Raw genomic sequence first — 24,438 nt, forward strand, 5'->3', positions numbered from 1 at the left:
TTTCACCCGATCCTCCCTAACCACTGAGAGGAAATGGGGGTTTACCTGCACTTCCTGGTCACAGGGACTCTGAAGGGTAGGGGGAGTGGGTGGACAGGAAGTGGGAGGTGAGTGAAGTATCTCCAAATTCCTCTTAAAGAGTAGGGTAGTATTTATTTCAATGCCAGGAGTTCGGAGGTTTGTACATCCAAGAATACCCTAGGCAGAGGTTATCCCCATCATCAGCTACTTAAGGCACATCCTTAGGAAGTGTGCACTTTGGTACCTGAACAAAACAACTGTGAGGGGCTGTGAGAAAGGATCACAGTGAAGACTGCAGCGGTCCACTATCTATGGGAGGGGCCAGAGGGCAACTAGCTGCAGCAAAGTGTTCCATAAACAAATAGGCTGTGTATTATCACAAACTCAAAGCTGAGTGCAACCACAGGATTGGAAGACAATGCACTGTGGCCCCATAAATAGAAACGGGAGTTTCTTTGCTAAATGTGAAGCTTTGCAGGCTCTATGTACAGCTCATAGCATAGCCCTGCATCATTAATCAGAGAGAGAGAGAGAGAGCAAGCTAGCTCAAGCTGCCCCCTGGAAAACGGAAATGTTCAATGTGCACAGACTGGCTTGCATATTTCACTCTGACATTTCACTACCATGTTTTCCAACATGGTAGTGGTTAGGTAATGATGAGAATTTTATTTCTTCTCTTTTTCCTTTTCCTTTCTTTATTTTTCTTTTGGCTTTCTTTTGTTTTGTTTTCTTTTTACTCTTTCCTCCCTCCCTCCTTTGTGTATTTCTTTCTTTCTCTCTCCTTTCCTTTTCACTTTCTTTCCTTTTTTTGTTTTTTGGTAGTGAAGGGGAATTGGATTGGTCGTTCTCAGAACAAGGAGCCGGAATTGACGCACAGAGCAGTAGTGTCCTTGTTGGAGTGGCTGTGGCATGAATTCCTTGAAGATCTCTGGAGAAAACAGAAAGAAACTGAAACGGTAGGCTCCAGTTTTTTAATGCTTAATTAGCTCTCATTTGTGCCTTTCACCTTTGATATTTAGAATTGGCCTCTTCACACCAGGTCTGGGTAACCTGTCGGATCTAAGGGTGGTATGGATATAATGAACCCGGACCATCCTGGTATGTCATTTCCTTGGTATTTGCACAAGCAAAAATAATTATACGGTTGGCTGCCTGAGGTAGGAGGGGGGTGGTAACTTTAAACTTGGAAAAATGTAAGTTTGACATGGAGAGGTTTTTCATGTGTTTCACTCAATTGATATTGAATAAAATAGCCCTGTGAACATTTGTAATTTAACCAACTCTGTATTAAGTAGAGTTACTTGTATGAATTTGCAGGATGGTTTTTATCTTTTCTTTGCTATAACTCTTTGGAGATGATATTTTTATCTGCTGAATCATTAAAATGGTTAAATTTGTGTTATTTTCAAAATGAGCTACAAACAAATAAGAGAACTGTAATACCTGAGGACCTTTACTGACATGAATGCATGCTCCTATCAGCTTGTATCAGTTACACATTTTCACTGTAAAAGTGAATCGTAATCAATGCTAGCTGTAGAGATTCTGCTTTCAGAGAAAGTACTCCAGAAAAAAAAAAAATGTTTATAATGAGAGAGGGGAAATAAGAAAGACAATAGGCACAGTTGCTCTGTTTTTCAGAGAAGCTGTATCTATCAGAATAAATAATCAGTACATTAAAAAATCAACAATGGATAAAATGATTTTGGATTAAATTTGAATTTTACGTATACATAATTGACTTGTTTTGATAAAATGTGCGTGAAGTTGTTTCCTGGCTTGCATGTTGTCTCTCTTTTGTGCTCAAAGAAAAAATATTGAGGAAGGTGCCTCCTAACTTTAAACCAAAGATGGGGCTATCAATGGCATGAAACTGCTAGGAGCTGCATTCAGAGATTAAAAGAAAGGAAAGGATGTATTTCCATGGTGCAACATGATCCAGGATTAAGTCTCAAATGAGTTTCCTGCTCCTTTCTCTGCTGTCAACAGTGGTATGCACGGACTCCATTTTATAGTGTTCTGATCATTCCAGGGAAGAAAAACATTTTAATTTTACACAGTTAGCAGAGCTACATTTGCTAGAGAGCTTTGGATCATTCAATAAAGAGTATTTCTTTCCTGCAGCTGCTGTAAATCTCAGGTATGGTGGCAAAGGTATCAATTTTATAGATGGGATTCAATATTTTAGCCTAGGGAAAGATTCTACCAGCCACACTAACAAATATTTGAATCACATAAAAACCATCCTCCAAGAAATTTGTATCGGAGGGGGAGTAATTTCTTTTAATTTTTAAAATTCAATTAAATTTTTTAATTTGCACTTGTGAACACATGTACTGTTCTACCTTGCTATAATTTGCAGTAATATTTCTGTAAGACAGGAACCATATAGTGTATCTATTTCTGTTGGGGCCAGTGTAATATGGTACTAAATATTGTAAAGGTGAATAAACACAAAATGGGGCATTGACTCCTCCATAAAGCTCTCTGAATTTTCATCTAGAGACCCTTAGGAATAGATGAATTCAATTTTCCCCCTTTGCACTAGGTAACAAAATGAAAAGGAGAAAGAGGCATGCTTTCTGCCTTCCTCTCATAGACACTTTTTGCACGAGTCAGATGCCCGGAATCAGAAAAGGAAGTTAACTCCTTCTTCTGACTCCCCCCCCTGCCCCCCCGCCTAATCTTGAGAGGAGGGACCACAGATAGTCCCATTTCCCTTGCTTATTAAAGTGACCTTCCAAAAGTTTTCCTCTCTTGCCAAAAGTTTCAAGAATCAGTCTCCAAACCCCTAGTCAAAAAATAAGAATTTATCAGAAACAGATTCAAATCCTGTCACTCACAGGAGTGATGGCAAGCATCTCAGACTCTCTTATGCTTTGAGAAGTGACGTAGATTGACAGTTTGCATTTTACAGTTAGAAAACCTGAGGCTCAGAGAGTTGAAGTGACTGGGCCAAGTACCTCTGTGAGTCTGTGACAGAGAAAAGGCTAGAACCTACATCTCTTGATGCCTCGTCCAGTGCTAATTTCACTTCTCCTTGCTGCTTAACAAGGCTTGAGGATTAAGAGACACATGCATTATTCATTGGGAAATGTTAAAAGATGTCATTTTGAAATCACTCAAGAACCTCTCAATACCAGTGGCACACTTCAGGCTTCTCCCAAGGGCCCTAATAATGTAGCAAGCCTTGATTTGCTGGGCTCTACCACTGTTTCCCTGCGAGATTAGGAAAGAATTATTCCTACTGTGCCCACAGAAAAAAATCTCAAATTGCAAATCAATACACACTAAGTGCTGTAATACAACACTAACACAGACCTGAGCATGTACTGGATGTTTATGTGCTATACCAAGTACCAGAGCAAGAATTTCGCTAAGCTCTAAGACAAGAGAGAGTATTCGGGAGGTCCTGAGATCTAGGAGATTCCAAATTTGAGAAGGGAGTCAAGATTACAGGATATATGCCTGGCAAAAACAGGCATATGGGGCTTAGGATAAAGTGTGAGGGAACTAAATATTATAATAATTGGTGGTATGTGAATCCTGAAGAGGATGCAGTAGTTAGTGGCTTCACTATTACTAATTTTTATTGCATAACAGAGTGATATCTAGGATTTGAAAATTAAGGTGGCATCTTTTGGTATAGTCATTGGAAGACAGTTTGGAGGCGAGAGTGTGCTTCAGAGTCATCACTTTCATTTGCAGTAACGACTGCATTAGCATCAGCCAGTAATCAAAATGCAGACAGAGTTCTTGAGAAACAATCAGAAGTACAGGATATTAAACAAAATCAAGTTTGTATAGACTCTGGAGACTTGGGTATGGGCCAGGAACTTCACTAACTCTAATTACCTAGTGAGGAAACCAAAGTTTAAAGTATTGGCCATGATCAGTATGTGGGTCACATCGAAGCATGACTTGTGCCCAGAGCATAAGCCAAGGCTGCCCATTTAGGTTCAGTTGTATCTGGGGCAGCATAATTACTCTCTCACTAGGGCTTACAATATATGCAAATATCTGCCACCAAGTCAAAAGCCTCTCAACTAGTTCCTTGCTTCTTGTCAATATATTTGTTTCTTCCAAAAGCTTTTGCTCAATGTCACACTCTATTGTTTTCACTCTTAATTTCATTGATATGGCAGACAATGGCAAGGTTTTTCCACATTGTCAGCAACAGAAGAAAGGCTTTAATACTGTTGTAATTATACTTACTTAGCTATTTTCAGCTTTACTTGGTAGATTAGATTCAGGTATTTCTTGTAAGCTAATAAAATGTTACTAGATATTTCTTGTAAGTAATGACATTTTTACGTGATAAAATAATTCTTATAAGTTATTTATAGGGTGACAGTAATAATAATGATTTACTGTTTGGAGTATTTAATCTTTTTAGGTGTTATAAGGTGACCTATGAGTTGGTTCTTTAAAACTAAACGTTTGTTATCCTAGGTGGCTACTCTATTTTAAAGTGTCAGACCAAACGGAGTGCTGGAGAATGAATTACGTGTAGGGGATAGACTTATTTATTATTCATCAGATGTATTTTTTTTAAAAAGCCATTCAATTCCAAAATTGCAAAAGGGAAATATTTTCCTGATGTTTGTGATTAATGTCGCATCAATGGATATAATAAAGTCACCCAGATTACAGAGGCAAATAAAGTAGTAAGACAGTGGCTCCAAATTACAGAAATAATTTCTGTTCTCAATTGACTATAAAAGTTGAAGAGCTATTTCTCTTCTTCCAGGAAAATTGAAGTTGTTGAGACTAATGCACATTTGGCCACTGCCATATATTTTGCATATTAAAGAATCAAGGATATGTGCTAAACATATTTGTAAGGAGTCTAAAAGAAAAGACTGGTCTTATCTTTAAATGTAATAATATGACAAAGTGGGATAAGGTTTACTAAAAACCTATCAGAGGTGCTCTAAGATGTGAAGTTATGTTTACACATGCTTCTCACAGTGGAAAGTTAAATGATTATCCAAATAATTCAGTTAATGTAGATAGAGGAAGAGCATAGCCCAGATCCAATAAACAAACTTTATTTCAGTAAGGCACAGTGTTGTTCTCTTACTGTTTTTTCTAATTTACTTGCATAGTTTAAACTTGTTAAGTGTAGAAATAATTTGGAAAATTCTATTTGTTTTTCTTTTTTGCTTGGGTGGTGGGGACCTGCAGAGGAAATTTTTAAATCTGAATTTTCCTGGCCCTTGTTAATTTTATGCCAAAGATTTTACTCATTTAATATTCTAAAGACATATTTCTTTGCTTTTCTCCCTACATTCCCATGATAAAAATAGCATCCTGCTTCTATCTTCTTGGGTACACTTTTGATTGAGATCTGATTTTTTTTATTGTTGTTGTTTAATGTTTTTTCCCCTTCGTCCTAACATTTTTTAAATTGGAAGGTACGAGCAGAGTTCTCTTTTTTCTAAGGATGCCAGAGTTAAAACTAGGCAGTACTGATTTTTAATACTTAATAAAACTACTTCAATATAAAGAAAAGTTCAGTCACTTGACCTAGCCCAGCATTAATCTCTCTGAGGAAGAACCACTGACAATAGAAATATCTAGTTTGTTGTTAAAAGCAGGCACAGTCCATATCAAGGCATCTGGTACACTATGTAATGCCTTTCCCTCTGAACGTCTATGACCTTCAAAAGCTTCTCAGGACTAAAAAGAGAAAAATTTGTGATTAATTTTATGTCGATGGATGTAATAAAGCCATCCTGATGATAATCTAGCTTGCTGAAGCAGAGTATAAATATGACAGACTGTGAAGTGGCTAGTGTAGATAACCAATCCAAATTAATTAGGGGAAGTAGACTTGGGGCCCAAGTTATCCAGAGTGGGCGATCATCCATCGGATTTTGGGATACCCAGTTGTGCTCTGGCCACTTGCTGAAAGTGGCTTTTTGGTCATGGAGAATAGAGTAAACTTCCCTTGATTTAGGACCATGAAATTTGATCAGGCAAAGCACTATAAAGACATCTTGCAGTCTGCAGAGAGAAAGCGCTGTTTTTCAGAACTCACAGAGTATGACCTGGATCATATTTGACATAGAATTATCTGTTAATAACCATCTTAGCTCTAAATTACACTTGTAAGAATTGAACATTTAAAACTATTATCTGTGTATCTGTTTGAGTCTTTCATAGGGGAAAAATCACTCAGGAAGTTTAAAACTTCCTGACCTCCGAGAATCAGCAAATTTGAAAATTTCTGTGACGTGGTCCAATAGGGAAGAGATATTAAGATTGATTACCTTGGGTTATAAGTTATTCCTTCACTGAGACTTGGGCCGAACATATAAAGCCAGAGTAAAAACCCAGGCTAAACCAATATCTGGAGTACATGGGCATGACGGTGAATCATGCTGACGCCTCCCCAAATGCTATGGGATCTCCAATATGCAGGCTGCTTTAATGCACTAGATAGAGATGCAGTCTTTTCCCCAGTCTTTTCATTTAGTGACACATTTGGGAAATTGTTGGAAATATTTTGGATACATATAAAATGAAAATTGATGGTGAACCACTCTAATACACTCCCCTCTGAAGACTGTATGATGTTGCTTTGGAAATTTTAAGTCTAATTTAGGATTGTTTTGATGCATTAGTCCCCTTGCAATATTGGGCCAAAGAATATGAAGTACTTCTCAGAAATGATGATGAGTTCATTATCTTTTTATGTAAAATTTCAGCGTATTTATTAAAAATATGGAATTGATTTCTTTCCATGTATAAAAATTTGTCTTCAAAATAAAGTTTTAATTTCAGATAGCCCTTTTGTGGGCTATGTGAATTATTTTTAGGCGTGAAAAATTCATTTTGGAATGTAAATTAGTTTTGATTTGTTAAGTCTCACACCTATGCATGCTGACTTAATTTTCTTAATGGAGAATTCTGAGCCTTTGGCCTCGTCCTATTCTTACAGCTCTGGAAGGCCAGTTTGGTTTTTATAGCAAAGGGAAAATAACCAGAATTTTCCAATGTGATTTAGGGGCTTAGAAGTACATATAGTTTTTCCCAAATCCTCCTCAAATCTCAAGCTGTGGACTTTAAAGCAGGGCCTAAGTCCTCACCATGAACTAAGGATCAACATCAGATTCAGGCCATTTCTGAGCTGTTGATTTTCTCCACAAAAAGTATGCCCTATTCTAAATCAAGTATCTTCCTAGAAATGACTCCAGAATAAGCTATTAAATATTTAAGCACTTCCCTAAAGTCTAGGATTTACCAGATTTTTGAAGGCTATCTGCTACTTGCTCTAACTTTGATTTTGGGTTCTCAACCATCAAAAATAATAATGATTCCTCTTTATTGAGCACTTATGATATATTAAGCATTGGGCAAAATCTCTTACATTTTGACAATAACTCTATTATTTTCCTCATTTTATACATGAGGAAACCAATGTTAAAGAAATTAAATAACTTGCCCAAAGTTGTACAGCTGTCTTGGTTCATTTTCAAAACCCTTTCCATTATACTAGGATATCTATATGATAAAGCCACATCTCACTATTTTGTTCCTTTCCATTTGAGAATCAAGAGAGTTCATAATAGAGGGAGTCAAGATGTACTAATTTCAAAACACATTTTTCTTTTATTAGATTTAGCCTGGGTGAACTAGGAAATGGCGGGCAGATAGAACACATAAAGTAGGGAATAAAATGGGTAAAAAATGGGGATCATAGAAAGCGTAGATGAAATACTTTAATTCTCTTTAATCTTTATATCATGTTTACTATTTTTCCAGTATAGCATGGGCAACAATAAGAATCATGTAAGATGTAGCCCCTGCCCCCATGGAGCTCATTTATTTGGGAAAGAAAAAGTAGCACATACTAAATCTAACAATACAAAGGGGATTTAGAAGAAGGTAGGTGACTTCATGACTTATTTTGCCTTAAACAGAGAGTCATCATCCCCATTCACACTTAAGCTGATGTGGTGCAAAAAGAAAATCACATCAGAGCTTTTGCAAAAGATCTGCTTTCTTATCCCTAACCTAATCTAAGTCATGCTAAGGTTGGAACAAAGGTTCTGAATTCCAGATACAAGGCTATATCGGAGACTAGGGCAGACTATGTAGTTTTAGATGCAGGTTAAAATAAACACAAGGGAAGGGCTCAGAAAAAAATTGTACGTAGAGACTCTCTAAACAAGTCTACGGGAATAGATTTATTTATATGTATACTTGTTTGCTGGCCTCATACTACACTCTGTATTGACTATGGGCATCAAAATTGGAGAGAAAACTTGAGATCTTTGACATACAAAATTGAAGCTACACACCAACCATTAGAAGAGAGGGTAGAGCTATATTTATATTTGCAAGTCAGGTTTTTCGTTAGGACCCACGACTTGGAGTAACCGGATACCTGTCTCAGGTTCAGAGCATAATCTATTGCTATGTTACAGAGAGCATTAACTGAACTCTAACTCACATACTTAAGTTTAGGAGCTCAGTGTTGCAACAATCTGACCCAACTAGCTACAGAATTCTGGGTCAAAAACGAAAACAAAAACACAGGAACAAGCTTTTAGGATAGTCTGTCTCCTGATAATGTTGGTTATTCCTGCTCTCTGCAACCCCCACCACCATGGCTGTGCTTCCTTATCCAAGAGGAAATAGAGAAAGTGCCTTGGGACATCCATCCTTGAACTCTGCTCTAAATCATACTTTTAGCAGGCACCGATCACAAGCTTGAGCTTCAAGTTGTGCTCCTTTGGGGCCAGCTAGGGGGTATAAACCTGAACAAGGCAGTATGCGTCCTCATTTTTCCGTTTCCCTATCTGTGAAAATGGTGTGATTGAGAGAATCTCTTTCTCAAGGGTATGGATCACTATGCTAATGCCTAATAGATATTTTGTCTCTTTTTGGTCAGAGTTCCTCTGTACAATTTGCAAAATGCCGTGTGCAATTGAATTGAAATCACACTGGGAAAATTAAGTTGCACCTCCCTTTCACCTGACAGATTTCCTTCAGCACATGGGAGCATTATGCTTGGTTAAGCTTCAGCTTGAAATTCTTGTGAGGAACAGAATATTTATAAGGCTTGAGCTGAATAAATGAGAAAAATTATGAGTTTTATGGATTAGTAAAATCACTGCTTTTAGAAATGCCATATAGAATGACACAGCCACAGTAAAGACTATTATGGATTTGTACCTTAAATATTTGGAAGCTTTCTATAGAGCTTAGCATTTGGCTTGCTCAGTTTAGCAATTGATTTTACTCATTATTCTCTGTTTTATCTGTTGTGTCACTGCTACCTGTCTACAAGTTTTCAAGGAGGGAGGCCATGTCGCTCCTTTCTTATCTCCAGTGACATCTAGCATAGTGACTTGATTTACAACAAGGTATTGCTCATCTCATCATTTCATTCCTTTGTCCTAGATTGATAATTTAGCAAACTCTAACAGCAGGAAAGAGGTCAAAGAGGAAAAAGGAACATTTGTCCCATTTTGGTTATTTTCTTCCAGTCTTGCATCTCAGCAGAAACGGATGTCTGCATGTCTGTGTTCTGTATGTGTGGGGGATGTAGGGAGAGAAATGGAGAAGAGGCAGGAATAGGTGTTGATTTTTTCTGCACATAATCAAGAACACTGGTTTCCATGCCATTGCAGAAAAAAAAATGCATGATGCTTGTTTCCAGTGATTTGTATACTAGTATTGATTTAGAAAATTGACAGCCCTAATAACATAAACAAAGCTTAAATAAAAATTGTCTGACTATATGAGGGGAAGAGAAATATCCACACACATACTAGAGAATATGTAGTTTTGAGGAAGTGTGATGTGGATAAAGGAACACAAGTTTTTTGAATTAAAACTTAGGTTCTAGTCCTGGGTCTGCTATTAACTTGCTATGTAATTAAGGATGAATCCCTTATTTTCTCTAGCCCTCAGTTATCCTGTTTGTAAAGACTAAAGAATCAATAGAGACTAATAGATTATTAATATAGATTTAATGAAGATTAAAAAGTCTAGTATTTATTTAAAATGTTCAACCAGTTCTGCCAACAATTGAAAAATTATAAGGCTCATTGAATCATTATCTATGTTGACTTTGGGCTTATCAATGAAAACAGCTTACTGCCCCAGGTGCTCAATAAGTATGTGCTGACTGAACATTTTGAATTACTTACTCCATGTGTAGGCTACTGAGCAGGCTTCGGTGTATGATATGAGAGGTGAAACCTGTTTAAAACCTCTCCCCTACTCTCCTCCCATGGTACTGTGCTCCTTTTCGCTTGGGTTTTCAATGTTTCCCATGAATTACTTAAAAGAAATCTGCTTGAAAAATGCTTACATTTTCTCTGTGAAGGTCCTGGATAATATTTTCTAGTTCTCTGTCATTAATGCATTAGCTTAAACTCACTTATCAAATCTCAGTGGTTTTGAGCTCAAAATTAGAGACACTGGCCCTAAGGAATGATTTGATGGGAAGCAGTCCATGATAAGAACAAGTCTGTGCCAACCAGGAAAGTCTGCCTAACAGTGTGGGTCTTGGGTTGGATATAATCCAGGCAGTTACGGTTGTGGTGTGAGGACTCTTGGTCAGACCTGAGGTAAGGAAGCACTGGATAGGAAGGACAGCATTTCTTCAATTATGCCCTAATTTTTATATGAAGTTGGGCCTATCTGCCAAATCAAACTTTCTACTATACTTAGACTGTCAGAACTCAAAGGAACCTTAGGGATAATCTAGTCTAACTCTTTCATTTTACAGATGAAAGACTGAGGCCCAGAGATAGAAGAGACTTTCCCAAGGTAACACCACTAATTAGTGATAAGACCAAGACTAGAAGCCAGGTATCCTATGTCTCTGACCAGTGCTCTTTCCCCTACACCCTGCTTACTCTCAGCTTAAGCAGTCTGTCTTAGGAGTTGGAAAATCCAGCAAGTAAAACAGAATAGTTTTAGGGTATATGCTGTTCTAGGAGAAATTGATGAAGTGACCTCCAAACAAAAACCCACATTTTTATATCTTGCCTGACTCTTGTCCATGAAATATAATAAATTAAATGATTTTTATAAGAAAGCACCTGAGAATAGTCACCATTTCAATAGAATTTGCTTCTAGCCAGCTGGATTTGTCTAGTGGTGTTTACGATTAATTTGTGACCCTGCTCTGTCACTGAATTCTCTCCCTGTGGACTATGGCTCTAGTTTGTCCTCACATATATGCCTCACTCAGGTGGTACTTGGATTGTTCTGGTTCTGCCGTCACACACAAAAAAGCTACCGGTAGGGATCATAACGTTGTCAGTTTGTAACTTCCTATCTCAGCTTTCTTTCCTAGCCCCCATGACAGACTGCTATGGATCCTGGGGCCTCTGGGAATGCCTTTTGGTTACTCATCCTTTCCTCCAGTCTGTTTCTTACACACTGTTACCTTCTTTTAAAGATAAAGGAATTTAGAAAGAACTTCAGTCTGTTTTATCCTCACCACTAACTTTTCTTTATCAGGTCCTTTCAAAGCATTTATTTAGATGTTCCTGTGTGCCTAGTATCCTATTTACCAAGTGTTAGAGGCAAAAATATAAGGTCAGATAACATGTATTGAGTATCTATTACGTGCCAAGCACTCTCTTACTGGCTTTTACTTGGCATACCTTATGTAATCTTAACAATATACCCCAGGCGTAGGCGTTGTTTATTATACTTATGTTATAAGAGGAAAAGAGTGAGGAGGAGAGAGAGAAGGGAAGAAAGTATTTCAATATTCCCCAACTCAAGCTGGCATTTGAACTCTTTGAAAGGATCCCTCTCCCCAAGGAGCTTGCAGCCTAGATGAGAAAATGTCGTTAAAAGGACTAGCTTGAAGCGGATTTGTTTAAGTGACAGCTATTGCATTGGTTGTCTGCCTTCTATCTTTTCTGCCCTATCCTCCCCTTTGTAGAATTCTCTGACAACAGTTATGATGTAATCTGGCTTCTCAGGTTATCCCACCATATTGCACTACCTAAGACTGTCCCCTTCTATGTTCCTTTACTTCCCCTCTTCTACCAAGTAAAATGTATCTCTCATTGTATTTCATCTCAACCACTTTCTAAGGTGAAAAATAGCTTATCTGATTGATTACGGTTAATATGTTAATGTGAAAATCCTCCTTATAGTATTTTCATTTTATTAGGAGATTCTTGGGGACAAAGTGTCTTAAAGGATTGAATCTATAATGGGATATTTCAGGTAAGGTACCGAGCTTGGGTGAGAGATCATTGAGTAAAGTGGAGCAGAGAGGAGTGAAATGTGGTTTTTGATGCTCCTAAATCACCCCTGTAGGAAGCCATCTATGAGCATGGCAAGGGTACCTGTAAGTCAGTTTTCTGTAGAAATTAACCTATCACACCAGCTATGCTAACAGCCGGTGGCCAGCTGGGTCTCCCTCCATGTGTATCTACTAATCAATGAAACAGTTGGGATCATGAGAACCCAGAAAAGATCTCCCACTGAGAAAACCTCAGTTTCTACTTTCTAACTGTTGTGAGTTTGACTAGAAGCTGTAGGATTTTTCTAGGCTAGCTCATCATAGTTAAGAGCTCCTTGTGACCAGGGAGTGACTTGTGAACCCTTCCACTGATATTCCTACCTTCTCTCACCCTTTCAAAAGGCTGCCAAGTCAAGAAGAGATGTCAGATGGTAAACGTATTCCCACTAACTCTAGTTTGCTACCATGAAGGGCTGAGTGTAACTCTCTCTATAGTTTCTTTTGCCCATGGTAATCCACTTTGGGGGTCTCAGCATCTACCTGCTGAAACTTCCCAGTCCTCTGTCAGCATTTTCTTCATGCTGTACTTGAGCACTGATTGTCTATGTTCTTTCAGGCATAAATGAATTAAACCAGCCAGATTCCCCATGGCTTCCTCGGGAGACCCTATAGCTCTGAGTAAGAAATTCTACCAGCACTGGAGAAGTCAGGAGGTACTCAAAATGGTTTTGACATCATCTCTAAAAGAGTGCTCTTTCACTCTGTGGAACCTGGGCTGGTTCTGAGAGCCCTCACTAGCCACCTGTCCCACATTTGCTGGTCCACTTGATAGACTACCAAGTAATGGCCAGGTTCTACCAGTCAATGAATGTAATCTTATAGAATACACAAGGCTGCTGTTTCTGGAGTATTTGGCAGAACGTGACCTTCTTTTTCATAGTGCCATGTTGAGTCATATTGGAGCCTGAGACAAAAGGAAAAATCAATCATACTGATTCTGTCTTTATTTACTATTTTGATATTATGTTCACCATGGATTTGCATTCATTTTGATCTTTTAAAAATATTGCACTAAAATGTTACGTATCTTGATTACTGAGCTCTTTGGCAATCCCTGAAATTTTGTGTCCAAGGAGAGTCCCTCACTCACCACACCCTAATCCTGGCCCTGTTTTTTAATGGACTGTTTAATCTGCTTAGGCTTCAGAAGGGGAAACCAGGTTACCCAGTCTTTATTCCCACTTTGAAAGTAAGTCTATGTACAAATTACACAAATCCTTTCAATTCTAGACTTTAAGGAGATATCTATATCACTCAGAACTCAGCACATATTGGCCACTCTAGTCATATAGTAGAGAGTAACGTGTGTGTTGAGGAAGGGGATGATGTTTGCTGAGAAGGAAGATTACAGTAGTTGTAAGTGAATCACATGAATATTAGGCAAGTGTCTACTCACTGATTGGTAAGCTTAAAAGTCAACGAGTCTTTGGTTAAGAACATATTTGGAATACGCCGATTTCGGAGGTAAGGGGAGTGTTTGTTATGTTTGATTTTGGCTCCTTTGTCTGGTTGCCTATTCTTAGAAGAAGTGGATTACCAAAGCACCAGCCTAGATATCTAACCATTGTAAGAGGACATGTCTAATACTTCAGCTCAGTTTAAAAAATCATGAGCAAAATGACTACACAGATCACTTAAACATGGATAAAAAAATACCCTAAACATGGTTGCATTCAATTATATCACAAACTAGGAGGTCAGGGTTTTAATAACTAGTACAACTCCTTATAATGCACATACCCTTGTATGTGAATATGTGTTTGTTTAACTTAAGTATTTAATGTATCAGTTTATGGATATCTGGAAGCCAAATTGAAGCCACTTCATCTTTTCTTTCTAGTTGCACTTTCTCATAAAAGGGGAAAGAGCCCCTGTTTAAGACCACTTGATATTTTTTTCCCTGATGTAATCAGGATGAGTATAGTTGGAGAGCTCAATGAGACAGGGAGAAAAGAATCAGGTAACTGTCCAAAACATATTATGTTTGTAATACTCGTGAATTAGTGACTAATAATAGGTGGTGGTAATAACATACTTCTATTGTCAAAAGTAATTATCCATTGGCTCGAGTAAAGTACTATACCTCCGTTGGAGGAATTAAAAAATAGAAGTGCTGGTTGAGTCTGAATCCCTATTGTGATATGAAATTCAAATTAACTGGGAAAAATTTTAATGCATTTTCATTTATTAATAGCCATGAAAGTCCCTAATCAAGATACAACCTCAGGCTTTAAAGAGAGAAAGAGTACTCAACCACTAGTATTAGCAAACAAACAGAAAAGCAAAACAAAACAAATACCAATAAAACTTTTTTATTAATAGGCATATAAAGATATCTATGTAATTTGTTTAAATAATTTCCTCCTGGAGACATTAGCCAGCATTCAGTCTTTGTCCACAGCATTTATGTGTGCACACAGTTATTTTATACTGTTTAAAATGCTAACAATTTGTTCATTTTATTTGTTATATTTATATAGCGCTTACTATAGAAACTCAGAAACGTTAACTCATTAAATACTCATAGAGATAGGTAGGCACTGTTACCATCTCATTTTACAAATGAAGCAATTGAGACACAGAAATGTTTAAGTAACTTGCCCAAAGTCACACGGCTACTCAGTGGCAGAGCCGGAATTTGAATCCAGGAAGACTGGTTCCAGAGTCCATGCTCTTGCCCACTACAAATAATGCCTCATTATTTATAAAAAATTGCATATTATGCAATAATTAAATGTGCATGCACATGAAAACATATATATGGCATGGAATACTAGGGTATTTAAAACCCAGATGGAAAATGACTAAATATTAGAGCTAGAAGAGCCCTTAAAAGTTCTTTGGTTTAACCAACACATTTCAAAGAAGAAATGGATCTCAGAGAAATTGACTTGCCCAAGATCACACAGGAAGAGGTGTAACAAGAACTCAAGACTTCCCACTTGCAATCTAATATTACTTTCATTACACCAAGTTGCCTTTGCTATGACTAATTTAAATAAATACATCACAATTTATATTTTCGAATAAATGTTACTTTCAAATGGTCACTTTGAAAAGCTATATACTTACCCTACTGATGCTTCATTTCACCAAATATTCTCATAACTTGTTCTTTGAAATTATCTTTGATACTGGTTTGAGCTAATCAATAAAAATGAGTCTTAACACAGTATGGTCATACCTTATCATACCTTGCTTTTGACCAAAAATGGCATTTTTAAATTGAAACTTAACTTCATCTTTCAGACTTGGTTCCGAAGAATGGCTTTTGAATATTTCCCAAAATTCAACTACCCTTAAAAGACAAGGATTTGTCACCACGGGAATTATTCTAAAGTATGTAATGTAGAAACTCTAAAGGAGAATTCCAAAATTTTCCTGAACAGTAGGAGTATAATTGAGATAATCATGTAGCCTTTCAAAGTGACAGCTTAGGAAAGGCAAACTCATTTGGATGCTTGCTTTCTGATAAGTTCAATTTTTTATATTTTAAAATTTTTGGTTTTTGCGAGGAAAATTGGCCCTAACATCAGTTGCCAATCTTCCTTTTTGTTGAGGAAGATTGTTGCTGAGCTAACATCTGTGCCAATCTGCCTCTATTTTATGTGGGATGCCACCAGGGGGTGGCTTGACTAACAGTGCTACCTCTGTACCTGGGATCTGAACCTGTGAACCCTAGGCCACTGAAGCGGAGAGCATGAACTTAACCACTAAGCCACTGGGCCAGCCCCAAGTTTATGTTTTAAAAATTATCACTGTGGGGAATCCCATGTTCTAAAAGTTTCAACTCATTGATGGAGTCTAGAAAGGTAGTGTGTGTGTGTGTGTGTGTGTGTGTGTGTATGTGTGTGTGTTGTGTTGTATTTCTTGGGTAACTTTTCCCAGATGTAGTGGTTCCAAATGGAGAGTACCATTCATCCTCCTAGGCAAAGAAGATTTCTTGGGGATGAATACCTTGATATGGTATGTAGGATACGTTGATGGCATAGTCGGAAAGGTTGTGAGAATAATAAGAAAGTCAGATAGACAGAGATAGAACTAAGGGAAAAATAAGGTAGATCAGAATAATGTTGCAGGGAAGGTCAGATGAACCCTGTAGCACTCTAAATAGCAGGTAGAGAATGGAAGCCAGGACGAAGGGGGAGGAATGGGATTAAAGAAGACTTTAAAGTTGAAACTTTGAGTTATCAGTGATGTTCTCAATAGTGAGAATAGTGAGAATAGAAATAGTGAGAAAAGAAGGGTCTCGGTTTTAGATAAATTTATTCTTAGGATTGTTATCCATTTGTTTTAAACTTCCTCTTATCTTGTCTATGAAGCCTTGTCTAAATGACTGATGAATGGATGGATGGATAGGTAGATAAATAGATAGATAGATAAAGAGGCCAAATACATAACAAATGATGGAAGTACATAACCATTTGATGGTCATTTTAAAATAAAAATAACCAGACTTCACATAGTTGCAATTACTCTGCCACTGAATTACTCATTCGCTGAAACCAGCAATTGGCCCTCCAAACTGTCAGAGTTATTTCTCCAAACTCTTTGTACCTGACATATACTTAAGTTGGTAAGTACGGGGCATCATCTGAATTCAAGTCATTTGCCATCTCTTAGAGCTAAACCTCATTGCTCTAACGCTTGTTAAAATGTTACAAAGTAAACAGGTGGAAAATGCAATGAATTCAATCTAAACAAAATCTCAAGAAGTGGCCAGTTGTTTAGTTTTCATTCTAGTGAAATAGTCATCAAAAACCAACCAAATATTGCAAATAATGCCATTCACTGAAAAAAAAAAAGCCTTTTAATTTATTGTTTCTAGTTTTGATTTAGAAATGCCTTCTCCCTTTAGCCTTTCACAAGATGTATTTAAGTGAAAGGAATTAGAAATAAATAAATAGCAAGCTTATGCTTAAATGACTTCTAAATTCGCCCTAGGCCAGATTAATTCCCTAGGCCTACAGGTGTCCAGAAGTACAGTTTTACTTGGAGTAGGTAATGACATAGAGTGGTAAGCAATTGGCTTGTGTCAGAAATAAAAGTGAGCAAACCAGCAGGTTAATTTAATAAGAAAAAAATATTATCTTTTCTTAATTGCAGATTTTGGAGACCAGTGCCTGTCCAACACACTTTCTGGTACTGAGTGAGTCCCCTGGCTATGGTGGGGAGGGACTTGTCATTTCCTGCCATAAGAACGCAGCAGGCTGTGGTAGAGAAAGTAAAAATAGCACCACATTGCCACAGACAAGTGAGCTCTACTCCATTTTGGGAGGGGGGTGTGTGTTTGTGTGGTAGGGAGGTGATACTTTTTAAATTTGACTTGCTTTCATTTGTACTTCCTTTGATTGTAAGACAATGTGGCTGCTTAAATTTCTGTTCTCAAAAGTTGGGATTTTTTTTTTAAAAAGCCAGTCAGGGTGTTTAGAGTTGTGTACTCTGCCTTAGCTTATAGCTTGCAGATAAAGACGGTAAATTTGTATTTGGATGATTTTTTAAATGTTAAATGGACATGGAGCTTGTGGGGGCCACTGGTGCTGTGAAGGAGGTGTTTTCTTTTTGATCGTTTTTGAAGTTTCTTCAATTTGATTCCCAAACACTTAAGTTAATATACTGTAATTACTTTGGAGAAACCATGGAGAAAATCCTAGTCAGTTCAATAGGGTGGCATTTAGAACACTTAGTTTATGCTTTGGCAGATGACCAATAAGGAAGAGCAAATTTTACTGTTGTGAGAAAAAAGACAATTCTTTAAAGAGAAAAAACCAGACATAGTTGTCAGTAAATAAAAAAGTTTTTTAAAAGTGGCTTTTGTAATCTCCAAATGCTTTACAGTGCCCAATATCAATGATTAAAACAATAGCTCTAAATTATTAAATTTGCTTTCAGATTTTATAACTTGATGAGCCTTTAAATAACATACTGAAACAATTATACAGAGCTAGATAGTTGAAAAAACGGTTTTACAAACATGCAGGGACATTTGTATTATCCATTTAACAGACATTTCCAAAGGGTCTGCTAATGGACATTTATTTAGCACAGGTCTATTCTAATTGTTCTGAGAGATACACAGATGATCAGGACAGAGTCCCCACTCGGAAAGAGCTTACAATCTAGCGATTATGAAGATAACTAATTATACCATCCGATAGGATGAAACACATCAGGCTATAATAGAGGTACAAGCAATATGCTGTGTGAAGTCAAAGGAAGGAGAGCTAATTCAAATTTAAGTGAACCAAGGAAGTGTTGGAGGAGGAAATGAGATTATCAAAACTCTCCTTTCTATCATGAATTTTCCTTTCAATGTTGGAAGGTAGGGATGAAGGACTGGACTATAAAGACATTCAGGCTAAATTAAAAGACAGAGACATCAAGGTACATGATGTATTCAAGGACAGCCTGGCATGGTGGAAACCTAGGGCATTTGTAAGAATTTAAGTGATTAGTCTAAAAAGAGAAAATAGAAGTTTGTCAGATTATTAGGCCATCACAGTGTGGACACTTAAAGGATTTTGTACAAGTGATATGCTTCAACCTGTGTCTGATAAAGATAGCTGAAGAAATATGTCAGTCTAAAACAAAAAAGTTATGCTGTTTAACATAATAAAAAGGAAGTAAGGCTATTCCTCATGTCAAAATGTTGTAAACAGAGATAAAATATGATTGCCTGTTCCTCCTTCTGAAACATTGGTGGAAAAGTACAAACAGTGCTGGAAAGGTACAAAAAGTTTGCATTTGCCAGTGGGGATTCCTTATTTGCTCGCCTATTCATTTTAGGTAAAAGATGCCACTTTCTCCCTTGAATCAACCCAGAATAGAAGTTCATAGTCCTTCTGTAAGGACCTCTGTCAAAGATTTTGGAATAAGGGATTTTCTGAGCTTCTTAGATACTTGTCAACTCATGTTACATACTGCAAGAAAAGAGTGGGTACTGTATTTCTGCTTTTAAAGCCAAAAAACAAGATCATACAACACTAGCCTGTCCAGTCCTCCTTCATTATATCCCAATCTTGTATTACTTTTCACTTCAGTGAAATAAGTAGTCATCAAAAATGAACCAAATATTGCAAATAATTCCACTCACTAAAAAATCACTTTATTTAGTAATAGAGTGTTATGCAGTGAACACAACTATGGAAAATTCCAGTCAAATATTGCCCATTCACTACTCTTCAAGGACTGACATGATCCCAGGCTTGACTTGGGGTGGGTTCTGTGATCCTTTAGGACACTTCAGCCCTGTCCTAAAGAAGAGTAAAATTTCTGAGTTTTTGTGAATCTAGTACCTAAAAGATTGATGTGGAAAGAAGAGAGGGTGTCATATGAAAGGGTCTCATCTGATTCAATTTTCCTTTCAATCAATATATATGATGCCATCTCAGACAAACGTGACAACAGTTCTGATGAGGATCCATGATATAATTTGATGTTTGATGTTTTATACCTGGGACGTCCTTATTCCAGACTTGCGCTAGAGTGACCTTCAAGTGAATATGTCATTACCCGTGTTCTTGGATCATGGGTGCAGTAGAGTTGGCACAAGGTCTTTGAGGTTAGTCTAAGACTCTCCGTATCTCACCCCTGTAGCCCTCCTTTTCGAAATAGATCCAGGGCAGCAGATACCTACCCCTCCAGCACTTTACAATTATAAATCTTTTCTCAAATGTGTTGGCTTACAAAGGAAGAAGAGTCTGAGAAGGAGATGTATTAGCAATGATGCTTCTACCTAAGCCAGAGGGCATGTACATATCACAGCGTTCCCATCACTGGTGGAAGACTAGTCAAGGAATTCAGTCATCTTCTTTTTCAATGACACTTCCGTGTCGGTAACTTGAAAGATGCCTTTAGGAGCCAAGAGTTTCCAGAAGATTCAGTTTTCTTCTACTATCGGGGGTGTGCTGCTGGATGGAGAAGTGTAGGAACACAATAATGGTTCCTGGTGTGTGGTCACTCCTTGAACAGTGACTCAAGGAGTTTGGAGGCTTATTTTTTGAAGTGAGAGACAAGGTAAACTCTTTTAGCGTCTTGCCTAATTTATAAGATCCACTTTCCAAGCATAGAACACATGGTAGAAGATTAAGAAGTAACCAACCAGAATCTTGTTCAGTTGGAGTACCACAGGAGACATGCTACAAAGATCAAGAAAATCAGACAGGTCCAACAAAGACAAAACTGCCACGACAAGAGACTTGCATTCAATCATTTGAGATAACAGTGTTCAGTGTCTTATACCCCTCTTCCATGCCTCCCTCAAAGCCTGATCTAAGGACAGGATCCATTATCTGTCATTTAAAATCCAGGAATGAGATCCCTGGATCCATTCTAAAATCCAAGAATGAAGTCTAATATTTTAGATTAATTGCCTTGCTCTTGGGATATCAAATGTTCCATGTGCATATTTTAGAGTAATTACTGAGAGCTTCACGGGTAGTTTCTAGGGTAGTTACTGAGGGCTAAACAATTCCTTTTATGTCATTTGCATTTTTAGTATTTAAAACCTTAAATTTTAAATCATTTTCCATCAGGATTCTTTATGCAGTTTCTGAAGATCCCAGTGTCTGCTGAGAGGATTCCATATTACCCTTTTGTTCCTTAAAATAAAATGTGATAGGTTTTGGATAATATAGTGTGGAGAAAATGGCCCAAAAATATAAGTAAAACACAAGAAATTTTTTTGGGAAAAACTACTAAGCACCAAGAGCAGAAAAAGCTGATACACTAACTGAGCTGAAAGGCAAAGGATGCAAAAGCTCTGGGACCAATTACACATGATCCAAAAATTCTGAGTTTATGTGAGGCATTGACAATCCCCAGGAAAAGTTGCCAAGTTTAAGTTCCTAGACTCCATCTTTAAAGGTGGGAGTCTGGCATTCCAAGCCTAAACTATCTCTATAGGGCAAGAGTCTTATCCTTAAGAAAAAGGAGTTTGGGCCCCAGCCAACAAGTGGGAAGGTATTTTTCCTTTTTTTTCCTTAATGGAGGGCTTTTTGGCAACCCTTGAAATTACACCACATTAGGTAGCCACCTACACCCAAAATCAAGGCCAACCGTGGGGTAAGGCCCTGAAGACTGGTTTAATTTTCCACTACACCCTTGCTCTTTCTACCAGACCCTATAAGGTTGGTTTACTCCTCCAGTTTAGCAGCCTATTAATCCTGTGAAGCAGTGGGTAGGGCATACTCTCAAAGAGAAAATTGCAAGAAAGTGCCTGCAAAAAAGTGAAAAGGGCCAGAAGGACCTGATTATCTTGGACTCTGGTTTATTTTATGTAAGCTTGGAAGCTCAAAACTTTCCTTAAAAAAATCTCCTTTCTTGTCCAAATGCTCATGTCTGGTCTGAGACACAAGGTGAACATTCAGAAAAGCCAAGGAAAATCCCCACAGCTATGTCAGAGCTGAGAAGAGGAAATACATACAGCCTTCCCACCGTAACATAACTTGTGATCTTCTCATCACTTCTACAGAGTGAAAATATTTGAAACTTAACATGTAAAATGGAACTTTGTAAAGTGGTGGCTTGTATTTTAAATAGAGAGTTGGGATACACACATCCAGAGTAGTAAAAAAACAGGAGACACTGATAGCCAGATATTTGGCCACGTGTAATTCTAAACTGTCTTTTCAGTATTTTATAGTACCTATCAAAAGTTATTTACTACTTTCTCTAGTAATTTAAACATGTATAAATAAATATTTGAGATCCACTATGAATCACAAATTAAAGTCAAAAAATGGAGATATATTCAAACTGAATATGTCTTCATTTTTACAAAACAATGTAGCATATATGAGACATAAAAGGATCTTCCCATTGTATTAAACTCTGGTGTAGATATCCAATAAACTTGGTCGAATCTAATTGAGTTCTTACTACATGCAACGTAGCTGGGCACTTTAGGGGTGGAGGATTATAAAGGCCAATAAAACACAGACTTTGCTGGTAAGGAGCTCAACATTTTGTGGAATGGATAAGAAGGAAGCATATTTCTAATACATATAAAGTGCTATGGGAGTTCACAGGTAGGTATGATCACAACCAGGCAGAGGATAGTGAAAGCCTGTATGAAGAAGGTAGCATTTTTTAATAGTTTCCTTGGAGGACAGGCAGGATCTCAAAAGGTAAAAATGGGAGAGAGCATGTTAAACAGAGGGAAAATCAAGAACAAAGGCAATGGAGATAGGAAAGCACAGTAAATACCTGCAAGAACCTCGTTTGGCTATGGAGCTTAACAAAATGTTGGAATTGATATTGATAATGCCTTTTATCACTCAAGGAAGGCTCTCAGATTTGGTTCTCTGGAAAGCTTGCTAAAATGTAAATACCTTGACACCATCCTTTGGCAATTGAGATTCAGTCAATCTGGGAATATTCATTTTTAACATGCACTCCTGTTAGCCCAGGGACAACATTTTGTGAGACCCTGCTTTATAAAAAGGGAAAGAATAAAAATAGACACATATCAATCATGTGGATAAAAGCAAGACCCTGAGAGGTGGGAGCTGTATAAGAAAAAACTGACTAACATTTTTTAATGGATTGAAGGGTGAGGAAGTAATAGCGGCTCAAGTACTTGTTGATTATCAGTACAGATTTCAATAACCTCTGAAGTCACTCATCCCCAATACCAATTGGTGTGCTCTGCTCTCCAGGATATGAAATTATTGCAAACTAGGATATATGAGAAAAGGCAACATGACTGGACATTATTCACTAGTGAGGTGGGGTTGAGTGATGACCTTTTTGCTGTTTCCAAGTAATTAAAAGAGTACTACTCAGAGCAGAAGAACAAGATGCACTATCTGCTGAAGAGGAAATGGGCTTTAGATCTCAGCAGAGACATTTAGACTCAGCTAAGTGAAAGAACTTCCTGGCAAAATGGCAATGCTCACAATAACTGTGTTATCCACACATAAGTATTTCCTCCCTTCATGGACTTGGCCTATGGGGGAATCATAGAAGGTGTCAAAGATAAGGGGGCTTGACTGGATGTGATGCTATCCAGGCAGAACACTCTCTTTAAAATAAAAATTCTGATGGAATATATAGTACGGAAAGAACTGGTGAGTTCCCTTGGGGAATTAGCCAGGCAAAGACTTACCTTAACCTTTGCTGTCTGCATTATAGTCAGCTCTTCACTTAGATGCAGTTGCTGGATTGGTTTCCTGGAAAGATTGTAAGCTATTTCACTTTGAAGATTTTCAAAAGTGACAAAGAAGCCCCGACATTTGCTATGTGTGCTGATCAGAATCAGAAAGAAATAGTTCTGCTCTCTTCTATTCAATATTTGTGGTTACTCATATATCGTAATGGTACCATTGCCTCTCACACACATGTACACAACTTGTTCAGCCCCACATAATTTGCAGTCCCTTGCAGCACTAGGTCTGCTTTTTCTTGGCTTACTAAAGCACATATGTAACCAGAACTCTAAAGTGAAGTTGGCTTTTGAGCAGTTGGTTGCCTGTGACCTATTAATGGTTGGTTGCCGGGCAAGGCTCCACACTCCGAAATATAGTCTCAACTTTCCACTAATAAGTCTCAAAGACCACGATTAAAAATTAGGTCATTTGGTGATCTGGTATTTTTAATAATTCACTTTCCTTTGTTAAAATACAGAAACACATTTCTAACATCTAACGTCTTCATAGATAATAAAAACTTGCTCAGAGGAAGTCTTAGTAAAATGACATGGAAAGCTACCTCTGGTATTCATTTGAACCAGGTTTTCCATGGATAAACAACCAAAGATATAATGTTGCTGGAAAATACTCTTGAACCCATATCATGAGTAAAATTTAGTGAGGCTTCAGTTTCAGATAAACATAAATAAAGACAAATAAACATTAATAAATAAAGATAATAAAATAAACATATATAAATATAATAAAACAAACACAATAAATTAAACATAAATAAAGATAATAACTTCCCATGAGATCTTCATATGGAATTGTTTCTAACCTCTAGATTTCTGGAAATCAGGCTAAATTCAGACTATCAGTTTCGTTTTTTCTCTTCTTTTTTCCTCTTCCCAAAAAAGTAAGAAAAATTAAGGAAGAATAGGCTCCTGAAGCAAGAAAAAATTTGCTAAAGGAGGCCGGCATTTTCCTTGGAGT

The 24,438-nt window shown here is 37.4% G+C and overlaps 1 protein-coding gene across 5 annotated transcripts in view; it reads left to right on the top strand.

The window, feature by feature from the left end:
• GPR174 (G protein-coupled receptor 174) overlaps positions 1-24,438 on the top strand; it is a 39,767-nt gene that overhangs the window by 6,363 nt on the left and 8,966 nt on the right. The window contains exons 1-3 of one of the 5 annotated variants that reach the window (XM_005614297.4): positions 177-671; positions 844-977; positions 17,420-17,462. Coding sequence is in view for 1 of the 5 variants with exons in the window: in XM_070258424.1 (XP_070114525.1) it covers positions 844-977; positions 17,420-17,455 (170 nt within the window). In the remaining 4 variants the exon portion in view is untranslated. Of the gene's footprint in view, positions 1-176; positions 672-843; positions 978-10,771; positions 10,813-17,419; positions 17,463-24,438 lie in introns of those variants that run through there. The other 4 variants (XM_005614298.4, XM_023633326.2, XM_070258424.1 and 1 more) reach the window with 4 other exon arrangements.

This window comes from Equus caballus, chromosome X (genome assembly GCF_041296265.1).
Source record: "Equus caballus isolate H_3958 breed thoroughbred chromosome X, TB-T2T, whole genome shotgun sequence".
Lineage (NCBI taxonomy): Eukaryota > Metazoa > Chordata > Mammalia > Perissodactyla > Equidae > Equus > Equus caballus.